Source organism: Apis florea, unplaced genomic scaffold (assembly GCF_048593485.1).
Source record: "Apis florea isolate Af1SG1 unplaced genomic scaffold, ASM4859348v1 contig_2272_pilon, whole genome shotgun sequence".
In the NCBI taxonomy this organism is placed as follows: domain Eukaryota; kingdom Metazoa; phylum Arthropoda; class Insecta; order Hymenoptera; family Apidae; genus Apis; species Apis florea.
Genome location: NW_028256549.1, coordinates 7,731,435 through 7,755,203, shown reverse-complemented (window position 1 = coordinate 7,755,203; position 23,769 = coordinate 7,731,435). Strand labels below are relative to the sequence as shown.

The 23,769-nt window shown below is 21.8% G+C and overlaps 2 protein-coding genes across 5 annotated transcripts in view; one reads left to right on the top strand and one right to left on the bottom strand.

Moving 5' to 3' along the window:
* Hex-A (Hexokinase A) overlaps nt 1-22,327 on the bottom strand; it is a 45,744-nt gene extending 23,417 nt beyond the window's left edge. The window contains exons 1-2 of one of the 4 annotated variants that reach the window (XM_086902823.1): nt 11,452-11,578; nt 11,285-11,365 (exon numbers count right to left, since the gene is read on the bottom strand). In XM_086902823.1, the coding sequence (XP_086758949.1) occupies nt 11,285-11,365; nt 11,452-11,577 (207 nt within the window). In that variant the 5' untranslated portion in view covers nt 11,578. Of the gene's footprint in view, nt 1-10,718; nt 11,203-11,284; nt 11,366-11,451; nt 11,579-14,676; nt 14,806-22,065 lie in introns of those variants that run through there. The other 3 variants (XM_086902825.1, XM_086902824.1, XM_086902826.1) reach the window with 3 other exon arrangements.
* Nucleotides 1-23,769, top strand: part of LOC100866935 (BRISC complex subunit FAM175B) — a 61,850-nt gene that overhangs the window by 34,801 nt on the left and 3,280 nt on the right. The gene's annotated exons all lie outside the window — the stretch shown is intronic.

The following is a 23,769-nucleotide window of genomic DNA, read 5'->3' as shown; positions in this document are numbered from 1 at the left end:
CATTTTATGCAAGAAATATTTTAAAAAATTTTATTAATTTTTAGAAATATATTTTTATATATTTATATTTTTTTTAAAATCGTCAATATATTTTTTATGGCATTTTTAAAGCTGATAATATAAATAAATAACATTGTAATAATATTTCTTCTAATTTACATTTTTATTACGTAGAAACTAATATTACTAATATCGATTAACTGATAAAATATACGTACAAAATCATCGAGTCGAAAAAGAAATTTTAATAGCTTCATATAAAGCTTTTTCTTACAAAAAATATTATGAAAATGTTTTCTTATTATCGATTCATTGAATTTAATTTGTCAATAATTATCAACATGATATCATTTTTTATATACAAAGTTTAATAAAAATTTATCAATTGTTTTCAGAGAATTTAAATCGAAATCGAATTTAAATATCAACAATGATATTTTTAAAGAAATATTTAGTTATTTCTACATTAGAATTATTTTTTGATTATATACTATTTTTCGACAGTTTGTTTAATTTTATCAAAATATTCGGGAAATATATTTTCAATAGTCAAAATATTCCAGATATTTAAGAAATAAAATGATTTAAAAATTTAAACTCTTTAGAAATTTTAAATGATCAAAATGAAAATTTCTAAAATTAAACTTTTATAATAAAATAAAAAATGGATATTACGAATATTCTTTAATTTATCATTAAGAAAAGTGTAATTTAAATTTATTTGAATTTTTATTAATTACTTTGTTATGATGTATAAGCATAAAGAAATTGCAACATTATTTTACATCCTAATAAAATTCTTTAAAAAGAAAAGAAAAAAATTAATTCGAATAGTAGTCAATTATTTCTTATGACGTGTATTTAACTTTAATTATTATTTAATACAAAATTTAATATAAAAATTCAAATTTTTAATATATAATCTAAATGAAAAAATTTTTTTCCTATTTTTTTTATTTTATTTTTATTATTTTTAGATCAATTGCTTATTTAAAAATATGAAAACAAAATTTTTATCCTAGTCTTTTGATCTTTAAGATATTAAAAAAAAAAAAGAAAAAAAATATTTGGATAATTTTTTTGAAAATTATTTCTTACTCTTCTATAAATTTCATCAAAAGCAACGTATGTGCATTGAATATATATTTTCTTGTTTTTCAGATTTTTTTCAAAATTATTAGGCTCTACCTCCCATTTTTTTTTTTTCATCATATGCATATTTTTATATCGTTTTATTATAAATATCATAAGTAGATATATTATAATAATTTTTATTTTTAATTTTCATATAAATTTTTATGAACAGATCAGAAAAATAGAACTTGAACAGAAATCTGTTTTACCGTTTAAGTATCATAATATATATTTATTTCAATTTGGATATTTTATATCTTTATCGCATATCATGTATATTTTTAAAATTTTTGTATATTTAAATTTTCATTAAACAGATAAATGTTCATAATGATCTGATCATAGCAAAAGTGTTTAACAAAAAAAATATCATTAAAAAATGATATGCACATTAATTAATATAACGGATCAAGAATTTGCAATTTAAAGATATTCATTTACGTTGATAAAAATTAATCTCAACAAGAAATTCGATTGTTATAATAGAAGAAATCGTGTAAAAAAAACGGTAAAATCCATCGTATTGATCTGTTTTATTTTTAAACGATTATATAGACCGGAAATGAATAGAAAAATGAATCGAGGCCAATATTTGCACGAATTTTACTAATGGCCTTGGGTTGAACGACTTGTACCTACGTGTTCAGACTCACGTAATCATTTCCTTTGGAATTTGACGTATGTATTTTCTCTCGAAACACGTCTGGTCCATAATGTAAAGAATTTTACTACTGAAAAGTCCTTTGACTTGTATTAATTGGCAACATAGATGTTGGATAAAAATTAGGTTATGAGTTCTATAAAATAAATATATATTTTTGGAACACCAAGATTTTTCGATTGAAAAAGTTGAAAAATAAACGGAATAATTGATATTCGAAAGCAAGTTAAAACTTGATTTATCAAATTGTATTTGTAAATAATTATATAAGTTATATTTATATAATATTAAATTAACTATCGTGTAATATATAATTATAATAGTTATTATTATGTAATAGTTAATTTAATTTGCATTAGACGAAGCATGCATTGCTATTTTATTATATCGTAGTGTCGCTCTGTCTTCATCTCGTTTCATATAATACAAATTTAAGATTTTGTTTTAGTTTCTAGAATCGATCCTCCAAAGATTAATATAATATAAATTAAAAAATTTTTTATATCGAAAATAAGAAAAGATTTAGATAAATAAATCTCGTATAAGCTTTATAACTCACATATTTCATAAGAATATATATTATTAGTGCTATTAAAATAAATAGAGAGATAAATAAGAAGTTATATTAAAAATATATTTATTAGTATGATAAAAAGTAAATAAATAAAGTAAGTAAAGCAAATAAATAATAAAATAATAAATACATACATGTAAAAAAAAAAAAAAAAGAATATTATTCAAGATAAATAAGATATAACAAGATACTAAAATAAAAAAGAACATTTTATTAAAAATGATATAATAAATATTAAAGTAATAATAAAAGTAATAAGAAAATTGTATGTTGGAATATTACATCACTTATTTAATAAAGGTTTATTTATTTAAACAAGAAATTTCTATTTTTTTGTATTTGTTTATCGAATGATTTTTCGAACAAGGAAGATATGTGAAGAGTTATATAAGAATATACGCGACTAGTACATCGTCATCCTAATGTCTTTCTGCATTCCCGCAAATCATTTTACACAACATTTTGAAAAACGTTAAACTAACTGGTAAAATTAAATTATTTTTAGTTTGATGGTTTTTTAAATTTTATGAAAGAAAATATATATTATAGTAAATTATAATTATTTTTTGATCATTATATAACGCAAGAAGAATATTTTTTTAATGACGAAAATAAAATGTTTCGTTAACAAAAATTTTTAATTATCATTTATTTCTTTTTTTCTAAAACTATACTAATCATCAAGCTAATATAAAATGGACATAAATTTGTTATATATTATTTTTAGTGATTCTTACAAAAATGATAAGAAATATTAATATTTCGATTGAAAATATTGATCAAGAATTAGACAAAAAATTGAAATCAATCTAGCCATTATATTATCCTAAGAAAAATAAGGCAATAAAAATTGGCTAATTTAAGTAAATAGATTTTTAATTCAATATTAATTTATTTGACAATTATACGTTTGAAAATAAAATTATAAAATTATAAATATATTTTATCACGAATTATTAACTCGTATTAACAAAATAATTATTTATCCAAGAAATTTATCTTTAAGATTATTTATTATTTCAAGAAATCTTTCCAACTTCGTAAGAAAAATAATTGTTTTGTAATAAACAGTTAAACAAATTATATTGAAAATTCAACAAAATTTCGAATGATTTGTTCGTAAACATCATTGTGAATGCGCAATTAAAACTTACGATTGACTTATGAACGAGATTCGATGTAAACGTGTTTCTTAAATATGCAATATTTAACATTCCTGTGATAAACTCAATGAATTTCTATTCATTCAACAAACAGAAGTGAATGTGCATAAATTGAAAAAGTTTTTAATTAAATATTAAAATGTTTTTTAATTTTATGATATTTACATATCTTCTTTTTTTTCTACTTTTTTTCTTTTCTTTTTAACAAATTATAGAGAATTTTAAAATTTTATATTTTTTTACATTTATAATATCATATACACATATGTAGAATATAGTATCCTTTTTAATCAGTTATTAGAGTCAGTAAAATCTTATTTTGAAATATGTAAATGGAATATTGTTTATTGTTTATTACTAATATTACTTATTTATGATTCTTATTTATTTGTTATTTTTCATCCTTATAAAAATATAAAATACTTTTATATTTTAAAAAAATTACTTTGATTTCTCAATCTTTCTTTGAATTTAATAAATAAAATATTTTATATATAATTTTTTTAAATATTATATATAATTTATAAATTTTAAGTTAACTTAAGTTCTTTTTAAGTATTTTGAATTACACTTTTTCAATTCTATTGCAATTCTAAAATTTGACTATATTTAATACAGTTTTGTAAATTTAAGTTTTCAATGTTATGACATATTGTATTAGATTAATGTTTGATAAGTATACAAAATACAATTATTTTTGAGAACACAATTTTTTAATAATGTATGCAGAAAAAATGTTTAAACATACAAGATATAGTATCACATGTAAGTTCATTGTTCATAACGAGTTAACAAGAATCAAATTGAGTTGTATCTCTATCTCTTTCTGTGTCTTTTAAATTGTATTTTGGAATAATAATAATTTGGAATTATAATAATAAATATTACTTTCAATCACAAAAAATATCATGAAAATTGGCTTTCTAGAAAAAACCAATCTCAAAGAACAAATATGTAACTATATTGGTTAAACAAAAGTTGAAATGAGATATTGGATTATCAAAAAAGTTATTATTTGAATTTCCTTTAACTAGTTACAAAAAATTCTTTTTACTTGTAAAAAATTTCATTTATATCTAAAACTTATAATAGATTATAAATAAGAATTTAAATGAAATTAACAGTTGAGGAATTCAAGCAAAAGTAAAAAAAAAAAAAAAAATAAAACATTATATGGAATCGTTAATAATCAATCATTGCAAATTACATTCTTTGAAAATAATTTACATAGTTCAAAAATCGTTTAAGTTTTTAATTGACAAATCAATCAAATAACAATTAAATGACAATAATTTATTATTGACTTAATTGATTTGTCAATTGAAAATTAATAAACAATAAAAAGATTTTTTTTATTTTTTTAAACATAAATCTTTTTTCAGAAAATACGACACTGATTAACTTCTGAACCCTCTGAACATATAGAAGCTTGAAATATTCGATTACAGATGTCCATAAATTTAAATAACAGCTAATAGCTAAGTGAAAATAAATTTTTGAATAAAAAAAACTTTTATACAGTGCATTCCACAATTATTTATAATTTATTTAGCTTGTATACCATTGTAATATATCGTATATATTAATAATTAAGAATCATTGATACAAATAAATAAAATTATACATATTTCTAGATGGAAACTAAGGTGTATTTCAGAGAGCTTAAATCGGAATCAGCTCGACCACTTGTTAGTTTACAACCCATAAAAAATTTAATACTATCCAATGTTATTAGAAACTGTAAATTAAAGTCTATAATTTAAATCAGTAATTTTTACGCTTAAGCCTTTACGCTTTTGAAACAGAAAAATGAGAAACAGTAAATCAAAACTACGTAGTATACAATAGATTTTAAATCGCAAATTCATTTCCAATTGCGATATTCTCGACGTGCAACCAATTCATGCTTTTGAATCACGCAATTGTGCATTTTTTATCCGAATAAAATTCAAGTCACCAATGAGATTAATCGAAATTTAACAAACTGGAATTTATTGAACGCTATAAACAATTGCAATACGTAATTTATATTCAATTTAATTTCTCTCTGATAGATAAGAAAAATTCTTTCAGGAGATTCTTTTAGAAAATTCTCTTTCTTTTTTATTATTATTATTATTTTTCTTCCTTTAATCACAAGTAATTCTAACTAAATGAAATATCGAATCTCCTCCTTCTTGGAATCGAGAATCGAGAATTACTACGACAAAGATTTTAAGGATGATTAATAAATTTTATCAAGAAAAAGATATTCTTAGAAATTTTAATTTTATTATAAAATCTCGTTCTAAAAATTATAAGAAAATTTCTTCATAATATAAATGCTATTTTAAATGTTAATTTATGGAATTTCTATTATTTATTAAATAATTTCGATCAGAGAATGTAATTGAGGTATAATGTATTAGTATCGATTGAATTATTTACTCTTTTTTTGTAATTTTGATTACTGTAATACAGACAGATTCGTAGTTTATCAATTGTTTGTCTATTAAAATTGTAATGTTATATATCTAATTTTTCAATCAAATTGCGGATGGATATAATGCCCAAAATATAAAATCGATTATGATACTTAAAAATAAATATATTTCTATTTAAATTCCATGTCTTTCGTGTTAAACAAAAAAAATTTTAATTTGCATAAATAAGTGTAATAATTAATAAAAAATTATTCTCTTCGAGTAAAACTTATAAAATTATAATATTAACAATTTTTGAATTCTTTTATCTCTTTATAATTTCATTTTGAACGAAATTATTTCCTGAACACTTTTGAACAGCAATGAAAAATAAATAATCGAAGCACCATGATTTCTTTTTTTTAATTTTAAAAATTTTAAACAAAGTTTCATCCACGTTCAATATTTCATTTCGCGAATCAACGTAATTTAAAGTAATTTCTATTTTAATTTCTTCCATCTTTATCGATGATTGAATGGTATTTTCAATTTCTATTTAAGTTCCATAAAATCTAATAAATTGAGGGAAACGCGTGTTGAATAAGATGAAACGAAATGTTAGAATTCTAATATGAGTTCGAAGAAAACGATATGATTAGAACGTTTGTGTTGTGCGATTAGACTTGTTGATGCATGACGTACGCCGAGTATCACGTTGCACGTGAGTATCTTTTTGTATCATTATGCAACGGCAATACGTCAATCTTTCTCGTTCGTTAAACATCGTGAGCTTTGTATTTAAAGCCTGTTCGACTATATGCATAATAATTGTATTATCGAATATATATGTAGAATAATTTATAATTATTTTATCTTTCGATAAATCTATTTTGATAACAAATTAGATATTATTAACGAAATTAAGATTCGTGTTTAATATTGTTAATTTCCTGTTTAAGATTACTTAACAGGAAAAGATAAAAATTATTGTGAAACAAACGATACGAAGTGGAACGAATTTTTATTTTATGAGTAATAAAATTAGATAAAATTATAGAATGTTGTGATAAAAAGAAGGAAATAAATGATAATTTGAAAGATTGACAATTTTCTTGGAATAATATTTTAAAAAATATTAATTTTAAATATTTGGCATTTTTTGTATTAATTCGTAAGATAATTATAATTTTCAATTTTTTAATAATTTAGATTACGGATTAATTTATGGAATTTACAACACTGAAGAAATTTCAATTCAACGAAAATTTTGATATTAAAAACAAGATTTAGAAATTTTACGAATTTTCAATTGAAAATTGAAATTTACAAAATTTCTGGAAGAAATTCTTAAATATTAAAAAAAAATCTTATGATTCGTTGATTATCCTCGAGAAATTATATAAAATAATATCTTAGAAAAAAATTTAATCAAGTTCTAAAATATAATTTTTACATCTTATTTTTTCAATTCTAATTTTTTAATTTTTAAAAAATTTTATACAAAATAAAAATTTGTGAAACTCTACTTTTATCTATCATTGCACAATATTTATTATTCGATAATAATGCATAATATAAAAAAAAAAAAAAAAAAGTATATAAATAAAGTTAACGATAAATTTGAAACGATCATTCGTTTCAACAAAATATTCCATTATAAATATTTTCTCTTACAAAAAGAATATATCTCGATTGTACAATTAATTTTTATAACGATCATTTTTTTATGAATTCCATCTATTATATTCATCCTTTTTTATGTCTTACATATTTTACATATTTTTGCATTTATATTCATATACATTTTTTAACCGTTTTCATAAAAGCATCGTCATATTTTACTTTACAAAAGTTTTTTACTAACAAAAGTTTTTTAAAAAAAAAACAATTTTCCTTAAAACGAATACACATATACATATAGCTCTTAAATATTTTTTAATGATAGTTATTCTATTTTTACGTCGCAAATGTATTTTTTAAATCATAGTAAAAAAAGTCGTAAGATAAACGAATGTTTCGAACCAACATTCATTATGCAATCCTTTGTTCTCTATTTAATAACGAAATACCGTGAAAATAAAAATGAATTTTGAATAATTTTGAATTTGAAAATATTTTGATTTATAGAATAGTGATTGTAAAGTGGATTAGGAAGAATGAATAGTAGAAAAAAATCAAATTTGATTTTTCTTTCAATAGTTAAAATATTGAAAGTTGTGCTTTGAAATTAAAAATTTATAAAACATTACGTTCCAGCGATAAGAATGAAAAATTAAATGTTAAATAATAACATGTTTAAAAAACGATAAATGAAGTTTAAAGATGGGGATCGCATAAATGTGATGTATTTTTGAATTTTTTTAAACGATTTAACGATTAAACATTTTAAAAATAATATGATAAGCGGCGATAAACTCTGAACGAATGACATAGAAAAATAATTATGTTTTTTATATATTGTCGTCATGATTTTTTTGCACTTCTGATGACAAACAAAGCGTAAAAAGTGAAAAAAAAAAGTACTTTTAGATTTTAATAAATAATAGATTTTAATAATTTATCGATAATATGGTTAATAATAGATGTAAATTATTTAACAGCAAGGAATTTTAATAATTGCATTAAGAATGCACTAATAAGTAAGATATGATCAAAATTTTCAAAATTACAATAAATATAAATATAAATATTAAAATAAAATGCAATGCAATATAACATAAATCAGATTATTATTATTATTATTATAATATTTAATATCTTTTATGTTACAATTGATAACTTCTCTTTTATACTCCATTTTACAAAAACACAAAATTTAAGAATTATAATCTCATGATAAAAATTTCATTATAAAATGAATGCCAAGTTGTATAAAATATAGAGATTTTTAATATAATTTTTTTTTTCTTTTTTTTTTTTAGGAAAATTTTTTTCACATAATATAAATAATAATTATTGAATTAATTTAAGATTATTTCAATTTTTAACGAATTTTTCAAACGATAGATCTACGATAAATCATTTATTTTTCATCAAATCTATATTACAGTATACTTTTAGAAAATCTATTTTAAAGATATTTAATATTTATTTATTAAATTGCAAACAATTTAAATTTGAATGAATAAAGACAGAAACAAAATATAATAGAGCAATCTTGTTCAATCGCTTTATCTAATGCATATAAATAAATTGCTTAATAAATAAGTCTTAATTAATTTTTTTGTATATTAATATTATTTATATTGTCTCTTTATTATTATTATAATACTCTAAATACAAATATATAAGTAATGTAATTAATAAAATTAATAAATATGATCCTTATTTTATTCAGATTTTAATTATTAAAAAAATTAGAAATAAAAGAATATTTCATGACAAAATTAAAATGCAAATATTGACATAAATGAAATACTAATAATAATATTATTAATTGATAATTTAATTCCTTCTTTTTTTGTAATTTATGATATAAGTGCTTGAGAAATAATATTCTCAAATCAATAAATTAACAGATTTTATCGCTTCGATTTTTACAAACGAACGTTTCGTTTCAAGAATAAATAGATTCTTCGAATTCCACTAATCAATAATTCTTCAACAAGATTGTCTTCAAAAGAAATTAAAATGTCTCGTTCTTCATTTTCGTTTTTGCATTATTAAATTAGTTAATTAAGTTATCATTAAGTTTAGAGGCAAATAAATTAAATAGAAACTTCTTTTGTGCGAATCAACTAAATACGTTTCGAGATAATCGACATGACATAATTTCTAATTTATATACGATACATGAAAAAATTTTTATCTCTATATATAACGTGACTAATCATCATCGAAGAATATTTCATATTTTACAATAATGAACGTATTTTCTTCTTCGTCTATAAAATCCCCCATAATTGAGAAAGGAAACAAGTACCTTATTATCAAACGATGGAATTTAATTTAATTACTTTGAGTGTTGCGCAGTTTATTTGCATAATCTTTATTGTTGATAAGATATTCAAATTACTTATTACCGATAGACAAAGTTGTTCTTTTTATTTTTTATCTTCTTTATATTTTTGAGTAACGTATAATAGTTTGACAAGTTTGAAGAGAAATTAATTTTTAGATCAAATTTACGAAAAATTGAAATAATTGAAGATTGAAATAATGACATAAGTGACATAAGTTGTTTAAACAAAAAAAATTAAAAAGAAACGGAAATTATAATAAATAAAGATAGAAATATTTATAAAATAAAAATTTCGAAATATAAATTAATCGTACAATTAATAGGGAAATTAAAAATAAGTGGATTCTAAGATAGAAACATCTTTATCTCACTTTTCGATAGGAAAAGGATTCTTTTAAAAATTTTTTAAAAATGATAAAATAAAAGATACGATGACAGATTCGCTTTTTTTGTTTTTGTAATAATTTATGTAAATAATACGTGTAATTAAATGTAATATACACACAATAAAAAAATTAATATAAATAATATGTAATAAGAAAATGTAAAAAAAAAAAAAAAAAAAAAAAAAAAAAGAGAAAAATTCGAAGAATTTGATTGAAAAAAGTTCTCTAAAACTCTAAAATAGATGAAAATAGATCATTTTACAAATAACGTAAGGAATGTCTATAATGATTAAAATATAAGTTTAAATTTACTGTTCAAAAAAAAAAAAAAAAAAAAAAAAAAGTAATTTTAATGCTTTAAAAGCGTAAAATTTTTCTTTCTTATTAGCAAATAAATTGTTGCTAAACATAATGAAACGATATATAAAAATATTTACTTGTTGAAATGTGTCCGTCTCAGCCATTTTTCTTATGAAGAATTAATAAATTTCTCTCATAAAAAACATTTTTCTTCCAAGAGTTTCTCCAAAGAATTATAATCGCTGATGTCACGTTAAAATCACAATCATAAAGTATTTTTCATATTTTTATATTAAAAATTTGTCAAAAAAATATGGAGTAATCGAAACCATGATATTATATGACTTATATAAATGAAGTTAGCCATATATCGTATGAATCGTATGAAAAAATTTAACATCGAGTTATCGATTTCCTCAAGATCGAGGATTTTTTTCTTAATATTTAATTATTCGTTAGAAATTTACATTCGTGATTTATATTTCAATTAAAATTCATTAAAATTCATTGAGATAATGATTCTTCTATTGTTCGTGAAAAAAATTTTTAATTAATTTTAAAATTAGTCTAATTAAAGATCTATTTGAATTAGTAACATAACCTTTACACTACTGTTCTTTTTTTTTTCTTTCTTCTTCTTTTTTTAATAAAGAATTGGAATAAGTTAATTGATTGGAAGGAAGGATTGAAATTACTTAATTGCCTTTTTAGAGACTGCCGGCACGCACATTTGCTCGTCATTGTATTTCTTGCAACATGGTCTGCGAATGATCACGGTTATTGGCTGGAAAATTCATAATAATATCATTTATTCTCGATTATTCTTGGCCTTTATAAAAATTAATCGAATTGAAAAATCTTGTGATTTACCCAGTTTTCTCCTGGAACGTATCCGTGCTCCATATTTTCAAAATTTTTAAAATAGAATTCTACTAATTTATCATTTTTGGTGGAATGACATTCCTGAAAGAAACTGAAGTTCGTCGAAAAAGACATAAACTATAGAACAGGATTAGATGTTATTGAAATAAATTTTTATTCAAATAAGTATTGAAACAAAACTTTTTATTTTTTATTTGCAAAATAAATTATTCAAGATTTATTATTTTATTTTTGATATTTAACTATTTGGTATTTAACTTTATTACAAAGATGTAAAAATATGTATTTTTTTTCTTATAGTAAAATAGCTTTCTTATATAGAATTTTTATATAATATTTCTATTCGTATTTTTCAATTTGTGCAATTACTTTGTTTGAAATAAAATATGAAGAATTTTATTATTTGTTACAATATATTAATTACAATATCTGATAAATAGATAATCATATTTGAAAATAACTTGTTTCTTAAAAAAAATTTTAAATAAATTTATTTTTTATTCGATTTGATCTAATCCTTTTCTCACTTATTATAATTAATTTTCGTTTAACGTTTTTGCATATGTTTGTAAAACTAATTTTTTTGTTATATTAGATATTAACTTACCTTTTTTTTTATTAATACATTAATAATTACTAATCTTATGTTGTTATTTTATAAAAGAACAATTACCAATAATTATAAAAAAAAGGTAAAATCATTAATTCATTAAAATTGAAATAAACGATGTAAAATATATGAATTTTAAATTCCTGTAATATCTTTCAATTATCTTGATTTCTATTTTAAATTATCTGCAAAATTACTAATCATAAATTAATAAATATTCGGCTTAATAAAAATAATGATTCTAAAGTTGATATTTTATTGTGTGATACGAGATAAGGATCATTAAAAGGATCATGTTATTATGAATCGAGTTTTTCTTCAGATTATTACTATTATAGATTTTATCATTTTTATCTTTTCAGAACAAGATTTTCAAATCAAATTGCGCAGTTTTTGAAAATGAGCATTTATAAATATAATATAAAAATATTTAATTTATATTGAATTTAAAAAATTATTAATATTACTATATAATTAAAAAAAAAAAAAAATAAAGAAAAATATAAAGTCATAAATCATTTGTGTGAAATTTTTCAATGAAATAAATTTTTGATAAATTATCGATAAAAAATATTTTTAATTAAATTAAATCGATTGAAATTTCCTCTTCTTTAAAGAAGTACTCATGATCTCTCATAAATTTCAAAGATTTGAATAAGAAACAGAAATTGCTGTGTTGATAAATTATTGTGTCGATGCATGGAAATGCTTATATCTATTCGCGACGAGAATAAACTAGATTTGAACTACGTAACAACAATGCAATAGTATAGTAGTAACTATAGTTCTACTGCCAATATTTTATTTTAATAAAGAGTTTCAAGGTTCACCGCATTAATTCTTCTCCTGTTATCACATGTTTTGGCACGATTTTTGACCAGTTTGACATTGCAAATTAATTTACAATAATCGAGCTACATTATCATAATGCAATGTAGATTTATCTAATCGATTGTTTTACAAATTTTCAAAAAGTTTGAAATATAATATTGTTATAATTACAATTTAATCCATAATATTTATTTAATTTCTACCTACCTTTGATTTTGTTCATTCAATTTCGTAATTTCAATTATTTCAACTATTTATTAACTATTTCATTATAGTGATTTTAAAAAATCATCTGTTGAATTTTTTATTAATGATGAAATATCACAATTTATTTAAAATAATTCTTAGCTTTGTTTAATATAATTATTCTATCTTTTTCAACTCTCAAAACGTCAAAAACTTTTAAACAATTTGATACTCGTTTCTCAAATTCCAAAATCAATCTAATCTATCTCAACTTTGAATATCTGTTAGAATAATGATAGACGAAAAATTCGAAATTTCTGAATCATTTAACGTGTCACATATTTAATACAACATATGTCTCATAATTCTTTAACCTTTATTTTTAATAGATTATAAGATAAAAATTAATTTAATCTATCTAATTATTAAAATTAATAGTCAAAATTTGTAAATCCTTAATTAATTTTATTTAAAAATATATGTCTACGTGTATAATTTAAATCAAATGATGACGAGATGTATAAACAAAGATGGATGCAAAATTGGATTAATTTACAACGAAATCATAATTGGTTTTTATGAAAAATCAATCGTTTTTTCGTAAATTAAAACTGCATTAAATAAACTTACAAGAAAAAAGTACGATCTATTTAAATTCTGAATAATTATCAAATCAATATTAAAATCCAAAGTACATTAAATACTTATGAAAATGAAATTCCACGATCAAAACACAAAGATAAGATCTGCAAAATTTATCTAATATATTATAAAGTTAATAACAATATTTATTAATCTTTATAATTATCAATTAAAATACATACAATAAAATTTTCCATTAAACTTTTCCAAAATCGTCGATAATTATTCTAATCTCCCTTTGATCAAAACAAAGTACTATAGTAGGCATCGTATACTGACTCGTAAAAATATTCGAATACCGTTTTATAAGGAAACTCATTTAATCCAAAAATTCTAATCTCAAACTTTCATATACAGGATATAATAGATTATATAGAATTTCTTTATATGAGAAATTTTCGAGGAATGGAAATCGACATAACTTTCAAATATAAAATTTCATCTGAGAATATTTTTCACAAGAAAAATCCTAATAAAAACAAAATTCTAAATTTTTTGATTGAAAATTTTCTTCTATTCACGTTACAAAATTATATTTTATCATTATAAAAAAAAAAAAAAAAAAAAAAAAAAAAACAGAAATTCATTGAAACCATTAACCATTGATTTTATCCCCTTTAAAGTGATATCTCGATGAAAAAGAAATATACAAATCATATACGTGCTTTGATGATCACGAAATTTCGTTAAAAAACAAAAAATTTTTCGTTAACAATTTTCATATAAAAAAAAAAAAAAATAAACAAACGTTCGAATACTTTCTCATCCTCGACACATAGAATCGATCTAACCTACTCGACACCCATCAAAGTTCAACGAAACAACGAGAAAAGTCAAAGTATCTCCGTGTGTACGTACATGTTTGATCCGTCTACGATTGCACGACATAATCCACGTCACGTAAAAGTTTCCCCAACGATCACTTCCACGAATAAAATGGTTACCTCGTCGGACACTTTAGTGGATGGCTCCTCTTCGATCTGTTGTATTTGCGCGTGCGACTCCTTGCCATAGCACTTGCACATCCTGCTGAACAGCGATCTGTTTTTCGTCTTCATTCCTCCAACCTTGACCCACTGTTCCACTTTCAATCGCTCTCAATCGAGATCTCTCAGTTCGGACAACACCTGTTCCACCGGCACGAGGATACTCGACTGATCTTCTTCTTCGACGCAGGCTGTTATTATTATTATTATTATTATTTGTCACATGGATCGGGTGAAGAGACGCGTGAGATAAGCGTATCAACGACGTAAGCGTACAGGCGTTTTTCTCCAAGGAATGAAGGCGGTTGGATGCTATTGCGCTTGAGCGGAAACTCTTCACAGCCGAGACGCATTGTCATTCGAAATTCGAACGTTTCGATGGCAATCTCTTTCGCATGGGATTTTTAACCGATTTTTGACACGAAATCTCTATTTTAGTTTAAATTTAAATATATAACTTGGCAAAGAATGGTCGTTCGAGATTTGACAGTTTTGGGGGATGAAATTTTTCGTTCATTTCTAAAGATGCACAGTCATCAGGAAATTTGAACATCTCGATGAAAGATATCTTCTTATCTTTTAGATGAGATTTTGATCTTGACGCGAAGTTTTTATTTTTCTATTTTTTTTTTTTTTTTTTTTTTTATATATATATATAATTTTTCAAGCCGCATAGTTGTTGGAGATTTGAAAGTTTTGAGGAATGATCGTGACACAAAGTCTATTTGACTGGGTTTCTCCGATATTTTTTATATGTAATTTTCAAGAAATTTGAACGATTGGGAGATGAGAAATTGATCGTGATTTGAGTGACTTTATGTTTTTTTTTTTTTTTTTTTTTTTTTGTATATATATATATATTTTCAAAGTACAATTCAAAACTCGAGTATTTTTAATAACAAAGCAGTAACTTTTTATTTAGTTAGTTAGAATATGATTTGAAGTTTTTTATCATTTAAATAAAATTTTGACCGTGATATATAATTTTAACGTTTATATTTTTCAAAATGAATCGTCATTTGAAATTTCAAACATTCTAAAGAAATAGAAGAAAATAGATCGATGGTCTTTTGTCGTTTAAATAAATGATTTATAAATCTTAATTTTTGTTTTTTGTTTTTTTTTTTTTTTTTTATGTTTTTTTAAAGTGTAATCCAAAATTCGAACATTTTTACGAGAAATGGCGAAAAATCAATTTTATTTATCGTGATTTAAAATCTTAATTTTTATACTTATTTTATGTAGCACACTAAAAATTTGAATATTTTGATAAAGCATGACAAATTAATAGTAATTTTATCGTTAACCGAGATTTTAATCTTACATTTTTAAAATTAATAATAGAATATCATGTAATTAATGATACAATCAAATAAAAAGTGATTTCATATCTGTGCAAAAATAAATTAAAAAAAAAAAAGAATAAAATTTTTTCGTTTGAGACTTCGTTTTTAAATTTGAAAATTTATCAAGTAATTGACTATTTGTCAATTAAATACAAATAAATGCCGATAAAAATTTATTCTACATACATTTGAAAAAATAATTGAAAAATATAGAATAAAATTTTATTATTTAAGTCTTTGTTTTTTAAAAAGTCAAAATTAAATATGTATTAATAGTAGAAATAATTACATAATCGTATAATCGACAAATTTTCAAACTAAATTTTTTTTAAGTAAAAAAATTTTATTCTATGTTATTTAAGTTTATTTTTAAACTATTAATTTTATTTATACTTGAAAAAAATTTTCAAACTTTACTTACTCGAAAACGAGAACTTAAACTTTTTTTTTTTTTTTTTTTTTTTTTAGATATTTTTCATTTTTGCAAATTCGTCTCATTTGTATCATTGTATCATTAAACACTTTACATTTTTACTTTTGTATTCTTTACATTTTCCAAAATTTATTTGAATTTCAAACATTTTAAAGATAAGAGATCAATAGTTTTTTATTGCACAAATAAAATTTTGACTTGATTTACAACTTTTATACTTTTTTTTAAATATACTGCCATTTCGAATATTTCGAGCAATGATAGTCTCTTATCATTTTATATTTTTATTGCTTTTGAACGAAATAAATATTAAGTCTTTAATATTGTTATCTGAATATATTTTTTTTTATTAGATCTTTTTCGACCTTAATTTTTTCACTTAGTGAAAATAATATGGTTTTTGCACAGATATAATTATTTCTTAAATAAAGAAAAAATTGGAAAATTTTTAATTTCATTTAATTATTGTAATATTTAATATAATAAAGTGAATAACATTTCTAATTATTTTATTTAAATATTTTATTAAATTTTAATATTTATATTATTTAGTAAAAATAAAATTTGATTGATAAAAAATGTATGAGATTTCTAAAATTTTTACTATGATCTTTAAAAATAGCTGTGAACATTCAATTATCAATTATTAGTAATAACACAATGTTAATGTACAAATAAAGTTAATAATATTTTTATAAAATTATGAAAATTTTATAAAATTGATCTTAAAATTTTAAAATAATTAGGAAACGAGTTAATTGTTATGTGGATTGATGGATTATTGGAATTATATTATACATTGGAACAAGGACCTACATACAACAACTATCTGCTTTTTTAATAATTTTTTTATTTGAAAAGAAATCTTTTAGAAATATCCAGAATAAATTTTTGCAGAAAAATTCTTTATAATAAAAAATTATGATATTATATCATTTACAAATAAGATAAACAATAAACGATAAAATTTTTATCACCAACCAATGAAGACACGAATTTTTATCTAGTATGAAGACACAATGAAAGAAATTAAAGAAAATATTAAAGAAATTAAATAGAAAAATAATATTCATAATCAACTTACGAAACCAATAAAAAACACTAATAAAAAAGATGAGTAAATTATTTATCTCTATATTAAATAAAAATATAGCAAACAAAATATAGAACAAAGAATGAAATTATTATAGAAAAGGAAATTAGAATAAATCACTTTATCAAGTGCTTTATTCAAAATTTGATAATACTTGAAAATATCGAAACAAGAACGATTTGGAAGACAAAAAATTACGATTTACGATTTTGAAATTTTTAAGAGAAATCAAATAATTCAACAGAATATTATAAAGTAATAAAAAATATCTCTGAAAGTGTTTCTAATAACTTAACAATTAATGCGATGTTAAATTTATAATAAAGAAAGAAAAGAAAGAAAGAAAGAAGAGAAAAACATGATCCATCAGCATATTGTAACATAATTAAGGATTAAATAATAAAATTTATTATTTCAAACCACATTATCAAAACACAAATGTGATAATACAGTAAAAAGAAATATAGAAGAAGAAAGAAAAATACGAATGTTATCAAAGTGGAGTGGAATAAGAGAAAATAGAAAATGGAAAATAAAAGTAATCATCATCAACATACGATGACACAACTAAAAGAACATAGACATAAAGTATAGACATAAAAATAATAATAAGAGAAGAGATGATATATAATAACACTATCATATTAGAATACCCATTAAAAAGAAATTTACGAAAAGAAATTTACTTAACTTGAAGTTTCTCTTATATTATCACATGAAAATATGAAAATGAAAAAGGCATAGTGTACAATTGTAAAAATTTATAATGTGATCACATGATAATGGAATAATAATATAAAGAAGTCAAATGTCAATACGATAATACGATTAGAAGAAGAAAATAAATAACGGGATTCTTCAACACGGTTGCACGAGGACACAAGAAGCGCAGGTGATCGATTTCGAAGGTTCTTATGGCCATGTCACATGTGACATACTAGCGCAATCATTAAGAATGTCGTTTTCACAGAGTACTAGTATCGTACAGAGCACGCGCGTTCGTTCGCCAATTTTCATCTCAGCTTACTGACCCGCATCCTCGATCATATTTTTCAATGAACTCGTCAACGAAGTCTTATCGTGATAAACTTAATGGAATTGCTATTTGCGCCATCTACATCGCGATTCTTATTTTTTAAGGAAGATTTACGATCGAGAAAAATTTTTTTTTTTTTTTTCTGTTGAAATGTAATTAGTTCTTCTATTAATTTTTTTAACGAAACACTTTTTCAAGTATGATGAAATAAAGATAGTAATCTTATTTATAACTTTTTTAACAAAGTTTTATTAAAAAGAGATTATAATTAGAAATGTTCTTTCTTCATAAAGAATAAAATAATATCTGTTAATTTTTGAATGGAAAAGAAATAAATTTTAAATAAATTTTAAAAATTACAATTAAAATGCTTTTTTTAAAAATAAATATTGTATTTTTTATCGATTTTCAATGATTTAAAATTTTTTAATTTCGATTAATGGTATTACTATATAAGTGTCAATAAATACTTTATAAAAAGTATATTTATATCTTATTAAGAAATTAGATTTTAAAAGAAACTTATAATTATTTTTATTTTATTTTTTGCAAAAAAAAAAAAAGATAAATAATTCTAGTGTTAAAGTTTTATTTTTATCTTAATTTTTAATTTAATTAAATTCAAATTTAATATATTCAGTGATATCAGAATTTTTTTTTTCTATAAATATAACATTTTATTTTAAGCATTACTTATTAATATATCAGTATCTCTCAAAATTGTAATTTAAGTTAAACATTCAAGAATATTCATTTAAACATTCAACAATATTCATTGTTACACATTATTTAAAGATAATATTACAACATTTTATTTAGATAAAATTATTTTATACATTTATTAGACATTCATGATTATCAATTAACGAATATATATAATTTCATCAATCAAATTAAATTAAAAATTTTAGTAGTAGAATTATTTTAGTAGTATTTAATATTAGATAAAAATTTTAAAAATTTCTAAGTTATTTTTCTTCGTTATTCGTCAAAGAATACGAACATTTACAATAAAATTTGTGTTCACATTCAAAATAAAAAACGGAATGTTTTGTCGTCAGTTTGCGTCGTTATTTATATGATAATCGGTTTTTTCGCTCTATCGGTATGCGTGAATTGCGTGTAAATTTAAGTTACATAAAAATCATGAATGAGAGCTAAAAGTTATTTTATTTGATCCCTATTTCATCCTCTCTTCACTATTATTACAAGAAGCTTAAAATAATAAAATAAAATTTATTATTTTTAAAATTTTATGAGCTTTCTGTTTCTTAGAAAATTTAACTCAATTTTATAAAATTTAATTTTAACTTTAGATTTAATTGTGAAATTCAATTGTGCATCACCAAATTTTTTATTAATTTTTAACAAAATTTAATGTCAATTCTAACTTTAATGAATCTTCAAATCTAAAACTTTCAATTCTATAAATGTTATTTTTTACAGCAATATTTAATTTTAACTTTTAATTTTCCTTAGCTTTATTGAATCTTCAACTCTATCATCAAATCAATCTTTTTGTTCAAAAATTTTTAACGAAACATCTTGAATTTCTACATTCAAAATTCTACATTATAAATTTTGTATCTCCTATTTTAAAATTTAATATCGACTTAACTTGTATTTTATAAAAACTTCATTTCATTATCAATTTCTTATTTCTAACAAAAATTCAATATTAAATCCAACATTTGTTTCAATTACAATTTTAAATAAGAGTTGCATAAATAAAAATCGAGTAATTTTTCAATATTTTATGATACAACACGTGTATCAGCGAGTAGGTATTAAAAAACTCATAAGATGGAAGATTAAGTCGCAAATTTGTTATCGTGTCCTCATTCAAAATGGTCGTTGTCGCCAAAAGGGACGCGAGTTTGTTTCGTAATCGATAGCCTCCAACCGCGACACTAGCTCAATGTTGCGAGTTCAGTTGTTAAATCGTCATAATGACCCATTTTTCATGCAACAAATTATTCTTTAATCCTTTCCCGGATTGTAGGGACTGAATGTTTCCCCTTTTTATTTGAATTAATGATTCAAAGTAAGTTTAGTTATATAATTATTTCAAAATTTATTGAATTTTTAAATTACTTTATTAATAAGAATAATTTCGTTGCATTTAGAAAAACTATTTAGAAGATTAAAAATGAAAAATCCGAAAAGGGTTGTTCCTCAATGTTTGTTTCTAATTATGAATTTTTTACATGAAAATTTGTAAATTTTTTATATTTATTATATTATCATCAAGTCAGATTTATCATAAGATGCGAAAAAAGAAAATATTTGTTATAATGTTTAGGAAATGGAAATATTTATTTGAATTACATTTTGTTTTTTTTTTTTTTTTATATTCATAAAAATATAAATTTTATATATATATAATTATGATTTATGATTTATTAAATATAAACAATCATTATAAGATTTAAGATTGTATCATGCAAAAGTCTTAAGTCTCAAATTAAACATATTTATAGACAAATATTTCCATATATTATTACGTGTTACTTCTTTATCTTTAGTTTTCTGACTTCTTACACTAATAAAAATTTTTTCAGAAATATTGCAGTAAATCGAATTTATTTACGTTTGTTTTTCAACATATCATCAATTATCTTTTATTAAACTGTTTTCATTATATCGTGATTATTATGTCATCATTATGTTACGATTATTAAATATAATTATCCCTATACATACTATACATTTTCTTTTTAAATTCTAAAGTTCACAAACTATCTATTTATCTATCTGTTGCACTATACATGTAGTAGCATTATCATTCTACTACATTATTGTTATATCATTCTATTATATATCATAGTATTCAACTATAATATAATGTCAAAAATAAATGAAGATAATTTCAATGTAAACAATAATACTTGATGCAATAAAAATAATTGATATTAATATAAAATATTTTTATTGAATTAAATATAACACAAAACAATATTTATATCTTACCTATTGAAATCATGAACCGTTATTATATCATTCTATTATACATCACACACAGCATTCAGCTATAATGATAAGTGATATAATCAAATGTCAAAGTGAAGATAATCTCGATATAAACAGTAATAATAAAAATAATTGATATGTGCGATATTATGTTAAAATATTTCCATTAAAATAAATATGTATACAGGATAATAATCTTATTTGTCGAAATCAAAGAAATTCATAGAGATTAATCCACCTATCTCATATTAACCCGTACCATAAAAATTCCAGTTAGAGAAATCGAAAGCAAACCAAACCCAAGATCGAATCAACAATGCTCCATTCATCCGGTCATTCCAGGATAGTTATCGGTCGTCGAGCGTTAATTAGCAATCATTTTCGTTCAGCGTGCTACTTATGCAACGGTAGAAGAAAGTCAAGGTCACGAATCAAGAAACGGACGGAGAAAATCATTCAACCGACTCACCTTTTGATCGATGTGATCCCACTTTTCATTGTAAGGCCGCCTTTCTTCCGTCATGATACAACGTCACACGAGTCGACGGTCGCACGTCGATGGAACGGGAGAGAAAAAAGATGGGAATAATTTTTTTTCTCTTCCTTGAAACGCGAAGAGAACGATCGAAGGCGAGATACGAGGAGAACGAGGAGAGTCTAACGGGAGAAGCAATCTCGACGTCCCTCTAGAGATCACTAAAGACTTACATCACGCGATTCTCGAATTCTACATCGAATCTGCATCGTGGCTAGAAATACAAGCGACTCGCGTGCGAACCAGGTGTATTTTAGGCGAGGCGAACCAAGCGAGCCGATTCGTCGACAACTGAGGTTTCTTTCGTCTATGAACGATGATTATGCATTCATTGAATAGATATTTTATTTTGGTTATAAAAATATATACAGATTCTTGATTTAGAATTCACTGAGAATTATTTATTATATATTTATATATGTACATATATATATATATATATGTATATATATATTTTTTTTTGCTTATTTATTTTTTAATTTATAAATGTTGAATGAATTAAGCAAGTATTTTATATAATGTATAAAATATAATGTATATATAAATGTATCTATTACATAAAGTAAGTGAATTGTCAATTTGTTATTGACCACAAAGAGATTTTTTTTTCATTTATGATTATTATGTATTTAGCAAATAGGAATTTTATTTAAATTATTGAATTATATTATATACATTTTGTCTATTGAATTTTTCATTAAAATTTTTTCTATTAAAACGATTGAGTGAAATACATTAATATTATACATAAAATGAATGAATAATCAAAAATTAAATCAAAATTAAAAAATTACGTGAATTGTCTTAAACAATCGAGATCTTTTGTTCTCTAAATTACAAAATAATTCCCAATCAATTTTAAATAATTTTTTTATTGCTTATTTGATCTCTAAAACTCAGCTCAAAATTTTAAACTGTAATGTACATTAAATATGTATAGTATTTAAAATATTGTGTATGCATTCTATTTTGATCATAACTAATACGATATTATGCTATACACAGTCAAACATAGCCACATAGTTGTAGACTTCATTGAAAATATGTATATATCATATATACATTTACAATTTAGATTTAGTTTAAATCTTTGAACTTGAAGACTAAAGCTTTTAAGAATTCTCTTACAGCAAAATTCGAACTTAGAGAATTCTAGAATTTATGGTTTTCAATCATTTTTGTAAATCATTTCAACAATATTAATTTGAATAAATTCTATCGAATAGCGAAGCTTTTTCGAATGAAAATAGATTACTAATTATTTCGAATATTTTTTTAAAATACAAATAAATTCTAATAATTTAATCAATTAATTAAGATAATATATATATATATATTATATTATATTAGTGATTGGCATTTCCTTGTACATTACAGCTTATATCTTTTTTTATAATATAAATGCTAATAAATATTTAAGTTGTATATATATTTGCGCAATCTCAAGCGTGAAAGGATTAATGATGAAAGAAGGTGCAATGTTTTAAAGACAGATAATAATAGATGATACTTCTTCATTTCATATTTTAAAAATGTGCATATCGTAAGAAATGATTTTTATTTTACAATTCTTTTCATAGTCTCGCCATTAATTATCACATCTTTCAAGAATATTATTTTTGGTGATTAAAAAAACAA